This window comes from Cucumis sativus, chromosome 4, assembly GCF_000004075.3.
Source record: "Cucumis sativus cultivar 9930 chromosome 4, Cucumber_9930_V3, whole genome shotgun sequence".
NCBI classification, from domain to species: Eukaryota; Viridiplantae; Streptophyta; class Magnoliopsida; order Cucurbitales; family Cucurbitaceae; genus Cucumis; species Cucumis sativus.
Window position 1 is genome coordinate 19,475,985 of NC_026658.2, and position 12,799 is coordinate 19,488,783.

General features: G+C 38.4%; 1 protein-coding gene across 6 annotated transcripts in view; it reads right to left on the bottom strand.

The window, feature by feature from the left end:
- Positions 1–12,799, bottom strand: part of LOC101208563 (translation factor GUF1 homolog, chloroplastic) — a 64,026-nt gene that overhangs the window by 25,724 nt on the left and 25,503 nt on the right. For all 6 annotated transcript variants that reach the window (XR_004216136.1, XM_031884418.1, XM_031884416.1 and 3 more), the window contains exons 7-8: positions 5,453–5,497; positions 5,226–5,326 (exon numbers count right to left, since the gene is read on the bottom strand). Coding sequence is in view for 5 of the 6 variants with exons in the window: in XM_031884418.1 (XP_031740278.1) it covers positions 5,226–5,326; positions 5,453–5,497 (146 nt within the window). In the remaining variant the exon portion in view is untranslated. The remainder of the gene's footprint in view (positions 1–5,225; positions 5,327–5,452; positions 5,498–12,799) is intronic.

Consider the following 12,799-nt stretch of genomic DNA (forward strand, 5'->3'; position numbering starts at 1 on the left):
AATCTGCTTATCATTCAACTTCCCGTAAGTTCAGTTCGGGCTGGGAACATATTTTATATTAAGTGTGCCATAACAAGGTCTCTTTTTATCTTTCTCTTCTTTATAGGATGTTGTATTTTTTATGAAGTGATCATAGACTTCTTTATGAAGCTTCTGTACACGGTCTGTCATATCTTCCACTTCATTTTGTATATCCACACCCAGTGGCGGAGCCAGAAAATTTATTGACAAGAGGCTTTCAGTTGTAACCTAGAGAAAAAATAAAAGTCTGGAAAAAAACTACATAAGGAAGACTTGAACTCTGGTTGGAAGAGGGGCTGACAAAAATAGTTACCACTAAACTGCCTACAAATATTAAATATTAAATGGTTTTGTTTATATATATTATATAAAGACAATAAAGTTGACGGGGGCTCAAGCCCCCTGGGCCTATACTAAATTCGTCGGTGTCCACACCAATAGGTAAGTTGGCTATATCAAAAGTGAGTCTAGGAGCTTTAGCGCAGACAACATCGAAGAGACCTTTGTCGGTGGTTCTAATCTTCATATTACTAAAGTCAAATTCAACATGTGCGAGAGTCATGTCTCATTCTTTTGGATGTGCTCCACTAAGCATCAAATTAAGTTCCCTAACGACCTATTAGTAACTTTGGTCTGACCAGCAATTTGAGGCTGTGTGATGGTGCTCAATTTGAGTGTAGTATCAAATTTCTTCCAAACAGTCCTCCAAAAGTGGCTAAGGAATTTAACATCCCTGTCTGAAACAATGGTTTAAAAATTTCATGAAGTCTCACAATTTCTCTAAAGAAAAAGGTGGCACCATAAACAACATCACTACTACCATGACAGCATCAAATCCCCTTTGAGTCTTAGGCAAGCCAACAACAAAATCAACTAAGAGATCTTCCCAAATATTCATATGAAAAGATAGTGGAGAATATAGGCCAGCATTAGTTGTAGTCCCTTTGGCTCTTTTTTTTTTTTATTTTTGAAACGGAGACAAGCTTGTTAATTAATAAAGAAAAATGAGACTGATGCTCAAAGTACAAAAGAATTATACTAAGAGCAAAAAAAGAAAAGACAAAAACATCCAAACAAACTGCCCAAAGATGATCTCGGCCAATACAAGGGAAAACGACCAAAACAAATAAACAAATGCAAAGAACAAGCTAAAAAGGCAAAATTGAACAGAAAAAATGAAGTTAAAACAGAACCAAAACAAAGAGATCTAAATACAAAGCACAACAAAATAACTCTCTCAAAAGGAAACCATTCGGATCTAGAGACTAGCAAAAAGATGCAACCGGTGATCTCAAAGCTACCTTGCCAAAGTAGTCCAAACCCAAAAAAGGAACAAAACAATCTTTCAAAATATCAGCATCAGCAAAAGGTTGTACTTCCATTACAGCACCTCAACACACCATGTTGAATCTTCAAAGACAAAGTTTGATGTTCCAATTGAAAACTCATCCCTCATTAGTGTAGAAATATTAAAAATATTCACCAAAATATTTCTCCCATAAGCCACTTTAATAGATTCCAGCACCTTTTTCAACCATAACACGATTCATGATGAACAAGATAATCTCAGAGTATAAGCTTGGGAAATATTAGAAGAGCAACTATAGTTTCTGGCAATCAAGACTTCTAAAGATGAGTTGCACAAAAGATTAATATTTTCGCCTTCTGAACTAAATACTTCTTGGGAGTACCTTGGAAAGCCAGTAATACTTTACCATAGGAACCACGAGCAAACGTTTTCTTCAACACATACCTCAATACTGAAGGTGAATGCTCAAATAGTTGATAATCTGAACTAGGAACATGAGAAGGAAATGATTCAAGCAAACCTTTAGTGAAGCCTTCAAGATTAAAGCAGTGATCTTTAGCTTCAATCTTTTTTTTCTTTTTTGAAACAAAGAAAAGTCATTCCACCCAAGTCATCCCGAGCAAAGCCATTACACAAACTTTCGACTTCTCTTTCTGCTTTCTCTTACTATATTGGAGGTCAAACAACATGGGAGGACTGAATTGATAATTTAAGCCAAATAATTCCACAATCATCGACTATTGTCAATAAATCCTTTGGCAGATCCAAGGGAACTTTATTTGGAAGGAAGCCTCCACCCCTTCAATTTCAGAGTCTAATTTAATGTCAAACGCGCTGAGAGCACCGACTGATTCTTCATTACTAACAATGAATGTAGAGGAAATATCAAGTTGGTTCTTGAAAGAATAATCAGCTTTGCAGGGGGAGCCTTGCAAAATAAAAACCTTTGTGTTAGTGATGGTGGATTTAGAAAAATTGAAAAGCTCAAATGTAGAACCTGCGTTTGCTGACCCAATGAAGCATTCAGGGGCCTTAACTTTAGAGTTGTATACTTCCAGAAGATTCGGGTTTTTATCAGAAATGGAGTGCTTGATGGGATAGATCCGAAGAGAGTCCAAAGGGGGAACTTTAAGGTCACATGCCCCATTTAATTTCAATTTTAGTAGGGCAGTCCAAACATTGTCGAAGGAGGTTTGCTTGCAGATGTAATGTTTGAAAATTTTTGGAACATGAGATGATTTACCTCCTTTGGCACACTTGAAATGATTGCAAATTCCATAATCTGGAGAAAGATGGGCCCCTGCACTCCTAGAAGCTTTCTGGTTCATTCTTCAATTTTGTGCGAGGTACTTCTTGTCTCAAAGAAGTGGAGAACCCGGAAGATGAAATAATGGAAGTTGAATCAATCACCAGTGTAAGCAATGCTAAAAATCAACCAAATTGAGGTAGAAGAGTTCCAAACAGAGAGAGAAACTAGAGGATAGTGATTCTCTCAATCCAGATATTTCCAAGCTCTTTTCCTCCCTAGGAAAAGAGAGTTTGTGCAAGCCAGCAAGTATCTTCCCCTCTCAAGAGTTCATTTCATTCTTAGCAGCCTGCAAAATTGAATTGATCTAAGGCAGAGATAGCTAGGATGATGATTATATCGTGGAACACTCTAGAGGGATCTGCAAGGACCCAACGCCTGCCACTCAGTAAAATCCCAACAAGCAATAGAGAAACAGAGACAGTACTCTGTATTTATATATTGATATAGTTCTAACGAAAGACAAGGTTCATATACTACCCTCTAACGAAGGAAACACCACACTAGTCAATATCAAAAAGAAAAAAACAAAGATAAAGGATAACTCTCCAGCTAATTCGAGAATGATGGCCTTCTCATCCAAAAGTTGCTGCTACTCTTTTCTCTATGATGATCCCTCAGCAATCCCAAAACATTCCCTTATATACTCCCATACCTTCCTGTCGGTCCCACATCGGAATATTCCTTCCATACCTTTTCTGCCCCTACGTTTGTATGTGTGAATGATAGGGGGTTTAACAGGATCATGGGTCAATCGAAACAATTGGCTATTAAAAAACTTTTGAAGAAAGTAAATCCAGATATAGCAATGATTCAAGAGACCAAAAGAAAAGAGATTGATAGTTATATTATAAAGGCACTATAGAGTTTAGAAGAAATTGGTTGGGACCTTATTGAAGCTAATGGCAGATCAGGAGGATTGCTGATTATGTGGAACGAATCTAAGTTGTTAGTTATTGAAGTCCTGAAACGAGACTATCTTTCTTTATTCCTTATTCCAACTCATGTGGCAACTTCATTGGAAAAAATCATGAGGAACTTCTTTTGGGAAGGATTTGCCGGCGGCAAGATCAATCATCGAGTAAAGATGGAGGTCTCGGTCTAGGGGGCATTAAAATTCAAAATTCGGCTTTGCTTCCTAAGTGGGGCTGTCGTGAATGGCCGGCTTCTGAATGGAGAGTGGAATGCGAGGAAGCGTAGTTAACAAAAAGGACCTGATCATATTTAGGAAGCATATCCAACCTTGTCGGGTTTCTCCTGAGTAGATGTGGATGAAGGATTGTACTCTAGAGGTACTTCAAGCAACACACCTTAGAAACCAAGCAAATGGAGTTTGGAATTTGGATAGTCTTGTTGTTCCGCTTTCATTGCTCCCAAATTTGCTGAAGAACTTCCAATCTAGTTCTTTGACTAGAACCGCTATTAAATCAATGAACCAATCCAATTGAGTCTTGGATAAACTAAAGATTTTTTTGGAAGTGTACATCTTCAATATTGAAACGCCTCTTTTCGAACCTAATGCAGTAGAAAGAGTCTACAATTTTACAACTTTTAACTTCCATTTTAGGAAAAAAAAAATGGAACTGTGACTCATCAGACTGGGCGGAGTGAGGGAGGACGACGGGATCGCTTAGTGCGATGAGAGAAGATGTGACTGGAAAAACCATGGCCGAAGTGAAGGGAGAAGAGGGTGGGTGAGAGGAGAGAGGAAAGAGGGAAGAGAGAGAACTTACCTTTTAGTTCTCCTGTACTCAGTTTTAATTCCTTTGCAAGACCTCATTCAATGCTCTCTAAATTCTCTCCACCAAAGCTTCCACAAACAGCAAGCATCTCGAAAAGGTTTTTGGAGAGAGGACATGGGTATCTTTCGCCTCTTGATTCTGAGCAGGTTGCATTCCATGCCGGATAGCCATAGGACCCGAGAGCATAAATGCTATGATACCAATTTGGTGTAAACTACCAAAGAGATTTCGGAAGAATATTTTTCTGCCTCCCAAGGGAGGGCAGGGCTTTATTTATAGAAGATTTAATAGAAGTTAGTTACTAAGTAACCTCCAAGACCACTTACTTTGATACCATCTTAAATCACCGATTGATTCAAAAGTTTAAAAAGATGGATTAAGATAAATTTAATATTACATCTAACACAACAATTCATTAAAATAATAGACATGTAAGAACATAAACTATGAAACGACGTATAGTAATTTAACAATACATCCGTATAGAAGGATTTAGTATCCTATTAAATATTAATCTCACTAATTAAAGAATTTACAAAGAGAGATTAATTATTTGGCAGTCTAATACAAACTCTTTGTATAGGATACTCCACTCGCATTTCTCCACATGAATAGTTTGAATCAAACTATTTATAACCATTACAAAGTGAGTCTTATCTATAGTCTCCATAGAATAAGACACCCAACCTTATCCATACGCTATAGATCTTTACGTTATTACTTGAAAAGGATCCAACAAAGAAACAAACATGAGAAACCAGTCTTCAAATTAACAATATCTAGGGTAAAAAAGAGTCATTTGATCATAAACACAAATAAAGAGAGATAACCAAGCTAGTTTATATACCTATCAAATATTAATGCTCGAAGTGGTCTATCAGCAGTATTACGTGGTGGAGGAACTCTTTCAACAATCGCATTTAAAATTTCAATTATACCTATCCCCTCCTACAAAAGATTAGTACTTTTAAGTAAGCAGTATTAAGTATTCACCTCTATGGAATAGCAATATCGAGTTATTTACTGGTCAAGCGGAGCAACCACAAATAACAAGAAAAATATTTGAAAACTAACCTTTGCTGAGCATTGTATTGCATTGCTACAATCAAGACCCACAATCTGCAACAATCATGAAACAATAAGTTTAATTTTGGGAACAATATAATTCTAGTGAATAAAATACAAACACAATTTAGAAATAAGGAAAAAATATATACAACAAATTCCTTACTTACAACTTCAAACTCAATGGAGGTAATGTGTTGTATTCACAACTCTTATTTTTGGGTATAGTGTGAGAAGAACATGTTTATTATTAAGGACTCAAGTAATAATCAGAGGATCTCCCTTCCTATCTCTCATTTGTATTGGTTTAAACTAACATTGGATCATTTACTATAGGATCTGGCCATATGTTCTTTGTTAGGTAACCTATTATATTGAAGACTCTTCGGTTTCTTTCAAACCACAAATCAGTCAGCACAGCTTTCACCCCATTACTCTACATTTTATTGAAAGGAGAGACAGAGCACATACCAATTTACATGGAAACTCGAGTACTGGGAGAAAAACTACGATTGTTTGTTGTTATTATTTTCTAATGAATAATACAATAGGTACAAGGGATAATAAATAGAGTATACAAGGGAATAAAAAAGGAAAATATTTAGGAAATAAGGAAAATATTCCCATAATCTATCCATAAATATTCTAGGATTCTAACAATGAAAATCTTTAGAAAATAAGGATTTCAACACTTCTTAAGCTTTGGCACTGCCAAAATCTGAAAATCATGGCTTGCGGCTGTTTTTTCAAAAACCCAGCTGATGTCAAAAAAATTTAAACCATGCAAATCAACAATTTTGAGCATAATTGCACTCTACAAGGATGTGCTAAATGTCTTCCTCTTCTCCTTTGCACGGTGCACAAATACTTCAAGACAAACCATGGGAAGGACATTTTCTTTGTAAGACCGAGGAGCAATTTAAGTGACCAAAAATTATAATCAATTCCAGAATATTAACTCATCTAGGACTTCTCGTCTTCCATAAACCCTTCTTTAGTGTCGTGTCAAGTGGAGAAGCCAAAGAGAGATGATTTACTAATGATTTGACTATGAAGGATCCATTTGCTTCAAGGAACCAAAAGCATTTGTCACTAGAAACTGTCACCTTTTCCTTGACTATGATACATAACAAAATTTGGAAGTCAAGTATCTCATCATCCTTTCAGAAATAGAATGTAAGTCAGAACAATGACTAAGCCTTTTTAGGACAACTAAGATACTACTGAGAAAATAAAAAAGAAGGCATAGAAATAAGCTCCATGGAAGTCCGGACAGAAAACACCACATCGGAAGTAGTCCTAGGAAACTGACTGAGATAGAAAAACTGCACTGTTGAGACAAAGGTCTCGAGTGGAGTAATTTGCAAAATTCTTGTTTAGAGAACACCAAGTTGCTGCATTAGATTGCACTGGATTGAAAATTTCTGAGCTTGATCTTTACTTGTCATGAAAGATCTGTTGATTATGTTCAACCCACAATTCCGCTAAAAGAACTTTCAATAGTTTTAACCAAATCAGCTGAGGCGTCTTAGGAAGAGGCAGACCCTCCAACAGCTGACGCACCGAGGAGCTGACGGAGGCGTCAAAAACCCATGCAATATCAAAGATGGAGAAGAAATTGTTCCAACAAACAGAAGAATAGGGGCAAAGTAGGAAGAGATGAAGCAATAACTCATTAACAATTCATATAGAGAGAGCAAACCAATGGCTGGAGGCACCTGCTTGGGGATTTCTTTTGAAGAATTTCTGCACAATTTAGGGACCCAAAAAACATGCTCCACATCAGAACGTTCACTCTCCAAGGGCAACGTGATTTCCAAAGGGCTTTAAAGAGTTTTTTATCCGGAGGCAAAATTCAGGTGGGCTGAGAGAGACTTAACAGAGAATCTACCTTGCTGTCCAATTGACCAAGACTTGGAGTCATCAATATCAAACATTTTTTTGGACGCAAGAAGAGCTAATAAGGAACTAAAGACTACTATTTCCTCTTCTTTCAAGCTTCTTCTAAAGGAAACAGACCAAGATAGGGTAGTATGATCCCAATGACCAGCAACTGCGCCTTGTGGTAATAAACCAATTCTGAAAAGCGAAGGAAAGAGTTCCTTAAGAGTAGAGGCACCGACCCAGAAATCTGTCCAAAAACCACTGCCACTGCTAAGTTTAAAGAGGGCTAAATGCTCCACTAGCCTCCACATTCTAGAGACATTGACCCAAGAACTCCTTAAGCTATTTCCAGATTTTCCCCAAAGTGAACCAATCAAATGGCATATTAGTAAATAGTTAGTAAGTTGGTTAAGTTTTGTAGAAAGATTTCCTTGTAAGTGATACATGGGAGAGTCTAGCCCTCTTGAAAAGGGTAGGGTTACTTATTACTTGTTCTTATGATCTTCCAGTATATATTCCATATTTGAATGTTTTTCTAAGTGTTCTTGAGTTCATCTTTTCTTCTTGAGATAAACCTTGTTAGGTGGGATCCTAACAAAGTGGTATCAAAGCCGTACCATCTTGAGGGTGACACAGGCTATGGCGCAGAAACAAATGGAGGAGAGGTTGGAAAAGAATGAGGACATTAGGAAACTGAAAGATTTAGCTTTGGAGTTGTCCAAAAGGGTCGAAAGGCTGGCAGAGGAATTGAGAGAAAACAATGTTAGTTGCTGACGAGAAGAATCGGGTACGTCGGATGGATCAATATTGAAAATGAAAGGAAAGATGGAAGAAGACCAAAGCACGATTGAGAATGGGACTTGGGAGCAAGCGCTTAAATGGGCTGCCGATTGCAAACGTGAAGTGGCTAAGAGAGAAGAAACTCCATGGACATGGAAGCAAATGCAGAATGGATTGCGGATTGCAAGGCAGAAAGAACACAAATGAATGCTAGATCAATGCATCAAAATGGATGCAAAGAGTAAGAAAGAGAGGAGAAGAAACTAGGAGAAATCAAAGTTGGAGAAAAAGAGAAACGGAAAAATGACTTGAAGATGAAGTGATCAGAGAACGACCATGAAAAAGATGGAGGGAAGAGATGGAGCCAAATCTAATTGTGCATTCCCATGGCCAACGATGAAGGGTGAGGTGGTCGGTGACAAATACTTAGTGCAAACAAAAACGCCGAATAGAGGAGGCAGAAGCATGGGAGAGGAGACAAACATTATTGACAAGAAGGGCAGGAGATTGAACGACAGAGAAACGACAAAGGAAGCTATCATTGACAGCCAGTGGTAGTGAAGGAAACAAAAAGAAGAGTCAAACATCAATACCTATGTGGAACAAGTCGACCAGAATACGACCGATGAAAATAGAAGAAATGGCTCAATGGAGTGGCGGTGTTGGAAAGTTGATCGCATACATGGGCCATCAGTTTCTTGAGGTACGGTGCTTTATTTGCTGTTCTTTTGTGGCGTTCGAGCTATATCAAATTAGGAAAGGGACGAGGAAGTTATGTAGCGGAGAAAATGAACGAATGAATTTCAAGTCAAGATTATCAGAATAGTCAAGGTCATCGGAGGAAGATAGAAGGGGTGATGACAAAGAAGTGCCGCTGGAATTAGTAGAGGGATCACAAAGAGACTAGCGAGCGGAATCGTTTCTGGTAATGACGGAAAATCAAGGTGATGATGAACAGAAGCTGCAGCAGAGGAAGGAAACTGAGGTGGTCACCGGTGGCTAAAGAAAGAAGAAGATTGGTTTTTGGAAAGTCCAGTTGTGGGAAGAGGAGATGGACACAGGGTACATCGACAGTAGGCGATCTAAGGCACAGATGGAGTTTGTTGGAATGCAGATAGCAAAGAAGCCTTAAATGAGATCAATAATATTCTCAAAGGATGCTTTGAAATTTGCAAATGGAGTGAGCAGCTATGGACAAATAAGAAAGCAAAGAAAGGAGACGGAAGATTTCGTGAAGAAAAAAGATTCTTCAATCCACATGAAAGTGTCAGACGGTGAGACCAGAAATTAGAGACAGCTACAGCAGCAATTCTGATTTGTTTAATGGGCTGAAACTAAATGAAAATTGAAAAGGCCCAGATTTCCTCAAATGGACTTGGCTTGTGTGGAGAAATTGGGGCTCAAATTCCTAAGAAATGGCAAGGAAAACAAATTGTATATGTCATCTTCTACGATGTCAATGAGAGATCGTGAGTATGATTCAGAGTTTCGAAAGGGTTTCTTACTAAGAGGAGAGCTGCAAAGGTGGATTTGAAGATGTCTAACTCAAGGGGAAAAAAGTAAATGCCAACCTCTTCATCTTTCAAGGCCTCCCTAACTCTCAATTGATCAATGGGATTTTTGAAGTCTTTAACAATAAGACTACGTTTAGTGGGGGATTCATAATCTCAATAGCACCAAAATTCATGAAAATATTACCTCTATTAAAATCTGTAATTTTGATGGTTGAAGGCATAAACCGCATAACTTTTGTTTAACTTGAACCCTTGCATCTAGGGGTGTACATAAGCCAGGTCGAGCTGGGTTGGTGAAAAATTATAGAACCAACCCAAAGTATCCAGGGTGGCAAAAAATGAACCCTACTGTTCACTATGTAATAGTCAACCCAACCCAACCCAAACTAAAAAATCCGGGTTGGACAGGGTTAGGTTGGCGGGTTGGTCTTGTTTTTTTTCTTCATTATTGCTCTACTGTAATGAAAAAATAATGGTTTTTATTGGCATTCTTCTATTTTAAACAGTTTATGCAATATAACTATTTCTTTTTTGTCAATAATCTTTGATTTCTCTCTTCCCAGCTGCAGACATCCATATTGAAAATTTTAAAAAAAAGATTGCTATAAGAGCCAACATGCAATAGATTCATAATGGATTTTTTGGTGAACAAACCCAACACCATTTTCATATATATGTTTTTCAATCCTCCATTACTGATATTAATTTAGTGCGTCCCAGGAATTCTCCCACGTCTCCTATTTTTGAAAATATTGCATGTGAAAAGATTAAAAAAGGAGAGCAAAGGTCACCCAACTCTAAAAGGAATTTAAAAAAAAGGAAAAACAGTTGTATCTTTCCTATTGATAACAGTGTCACCAAGTCAGAATCTCTATATCCAATCTCCAACAGTTTCTCTCCTCTCGAGCACTCAACAACGTTCCTTGGGTGGACTATAGAGCACTCAACAACGTCACGATTCCAGATAAGTTTCCCATTCCTGTTGTAGAAGAGCTCTTTGATGAACTAAATGGTGCCAACCTATTTACAAAGATTGATTTAAAAACTGGGTACCACCAGATTAGAATGTATAGTCGGGACATAGAGAAAACAGCATTTAGAACCCATGAAGGGCATTATGAATTTCTGGTGATGCCATTTGGACTAACAAATGCCCCGGCAACTTTTCAATCTTTAATAAATACAATCTTTAGATCATATTTAAGGAAATTCGTCTTAGTTTTTTTCGATGATATCCTGGTCTACAGCAGGGGAATGGAGGAACACTGCCAACATAATGAATTGGTTTTGGAAATTTTGAGAGACTATAGATTGTTTGCAAAAAGGAAGAAATGCAGCTTTGCCTATCCTAAGGTAGAGTATCTGGGGCATATACTAACTGGAGAAGGAGTAGAGGTAGACCATGATAAGATCAGATCAATCAAGCAATGGCCTATTCCAACAAACGTTCGGGAAGTAAGAGGATTCCTTGGGCTAACGGGGTATTATCAACGTTTTGTTCAGCACTATGGTTCCATCGCAGCTCCCTTAACACAATTGTTGAAACTTGGAAAATTTAAATGGAATGGGGAAGCTCCAAAAGCCTTCGAAAGATTGCAACAAGCAATGATGACCCTACCAATATTGGCTCTACCAGATTTTAACGCACAATTCGAAGTTGAGACAGATGCATCAGGCTACGGGGTGGGAGCGGTCCTTATGCAGAACAAGAGACCAATCGCTTTCTATAGCCATACACTAGCTTTGAGAGACCGGGTCAAACCAGTTTATGAGAGGGAATTGATGGCAATGGTATTAGCAGTGCAACGTTGGCAATCATATTTGTTAGGAAGAACATATGTAGTTAAGACAGATCAACATTCTCTTAAGTTCCTATTGGAGCAAAGGGTAATCCAACCCCAGTACCAAAAGTGGATTGCAAAGCTTTTGGGGTATTCATTCGAGGTGGTTTACAAACCAGGGCTGGAAAATCCGCACCTACCTTGATTGACTTGAAGGTTATAGGAGAGGAGGTTGACAAGGATGAGCACTTGCAAGAAATAATCAAGAAGTTGCAGGGAGGAGAAGAGGTGACACATTACAACCTGCAGCAAGGGGTACTTCGTTACAAGGGCAGATTGGTGATTGCGAAAAACTCCTCATTGATCCCTACCATTATGCACACATATCACGACTCTGTATTAGGGGGCCACTTAGGCTTCTTACGAACATATAAGAGGCTGACAGGAGAACTATTTTGGGTAGGGATGAAGCTAGAAATACAAAAGTACTGTGAGGAGTGTGTTACTTGTCAACAGAATAAAACGTTGGCACTTACCCCTGCAGGGCTATTGACTCCACTAGAGATACCGAATAGAGTATGGGAGGATATATCCATGGACTTGATTGAGGGATACTTAAGTCCTTGGGGTTCGAAGTGGTATTGGTAGTGGTAGATCGCTTCAGTAAGTATGCACACTTCCTAGGCCTCAAACACCCTTTTGATGCCAAGATGGTAGCTGAATGGTTTGTCAAGGAGGTTGTAAGATTACATGGGTTCCCACAAACAATTGTTTCTGACAGAGACAAGATTTTCCTAAATATTTTTGGAAGGAGATGTTCCGACTAGCAGGCACGAAACTGGATAGGAGTACCGCTTATCACCCGCAAGCTGATGGGCAGACAAAGGTGGTGAACAGATCAGTAGAAAGCTATTTACAATGTTTTTGTGGGGAGAGACCGAAGGAGTGGATAAAATGGATTCCTTGGGCATGTACGACACAGAAAGAAAGCCCAGGGCCTAGGGGTCGGGTGGGGCTCGTTCGTGGTGCACAACGGTAGCGCCAAAAACAGTCCAAAAATGGTCAAGGCTTTAGCCTACAAAAAATCGGCCGATTTTTAACCATGTGAAAAAAGTCCCAAAAATTCACAGATAACTACTAAGTGGCCTCACTTTGAGTAATATTAAAGTTTTTTCCCATAAAAACCGCTCGGAGATGCCCCATACTCAGTTTTTATTTTTCTCCCAATACTTTTCTTCCCATGGTTTAGAATATTGGTATAACACTACACACCAACGTTCCTTGGGTGTGTCACCATTTCAAGTAGTCTACGAGCGAACACCACCAGCTCTTATATATTATGGGAATCGAAAGACTACAAACTCCATGTTAAATGTGCAACTAAAAGAAAGGGATAT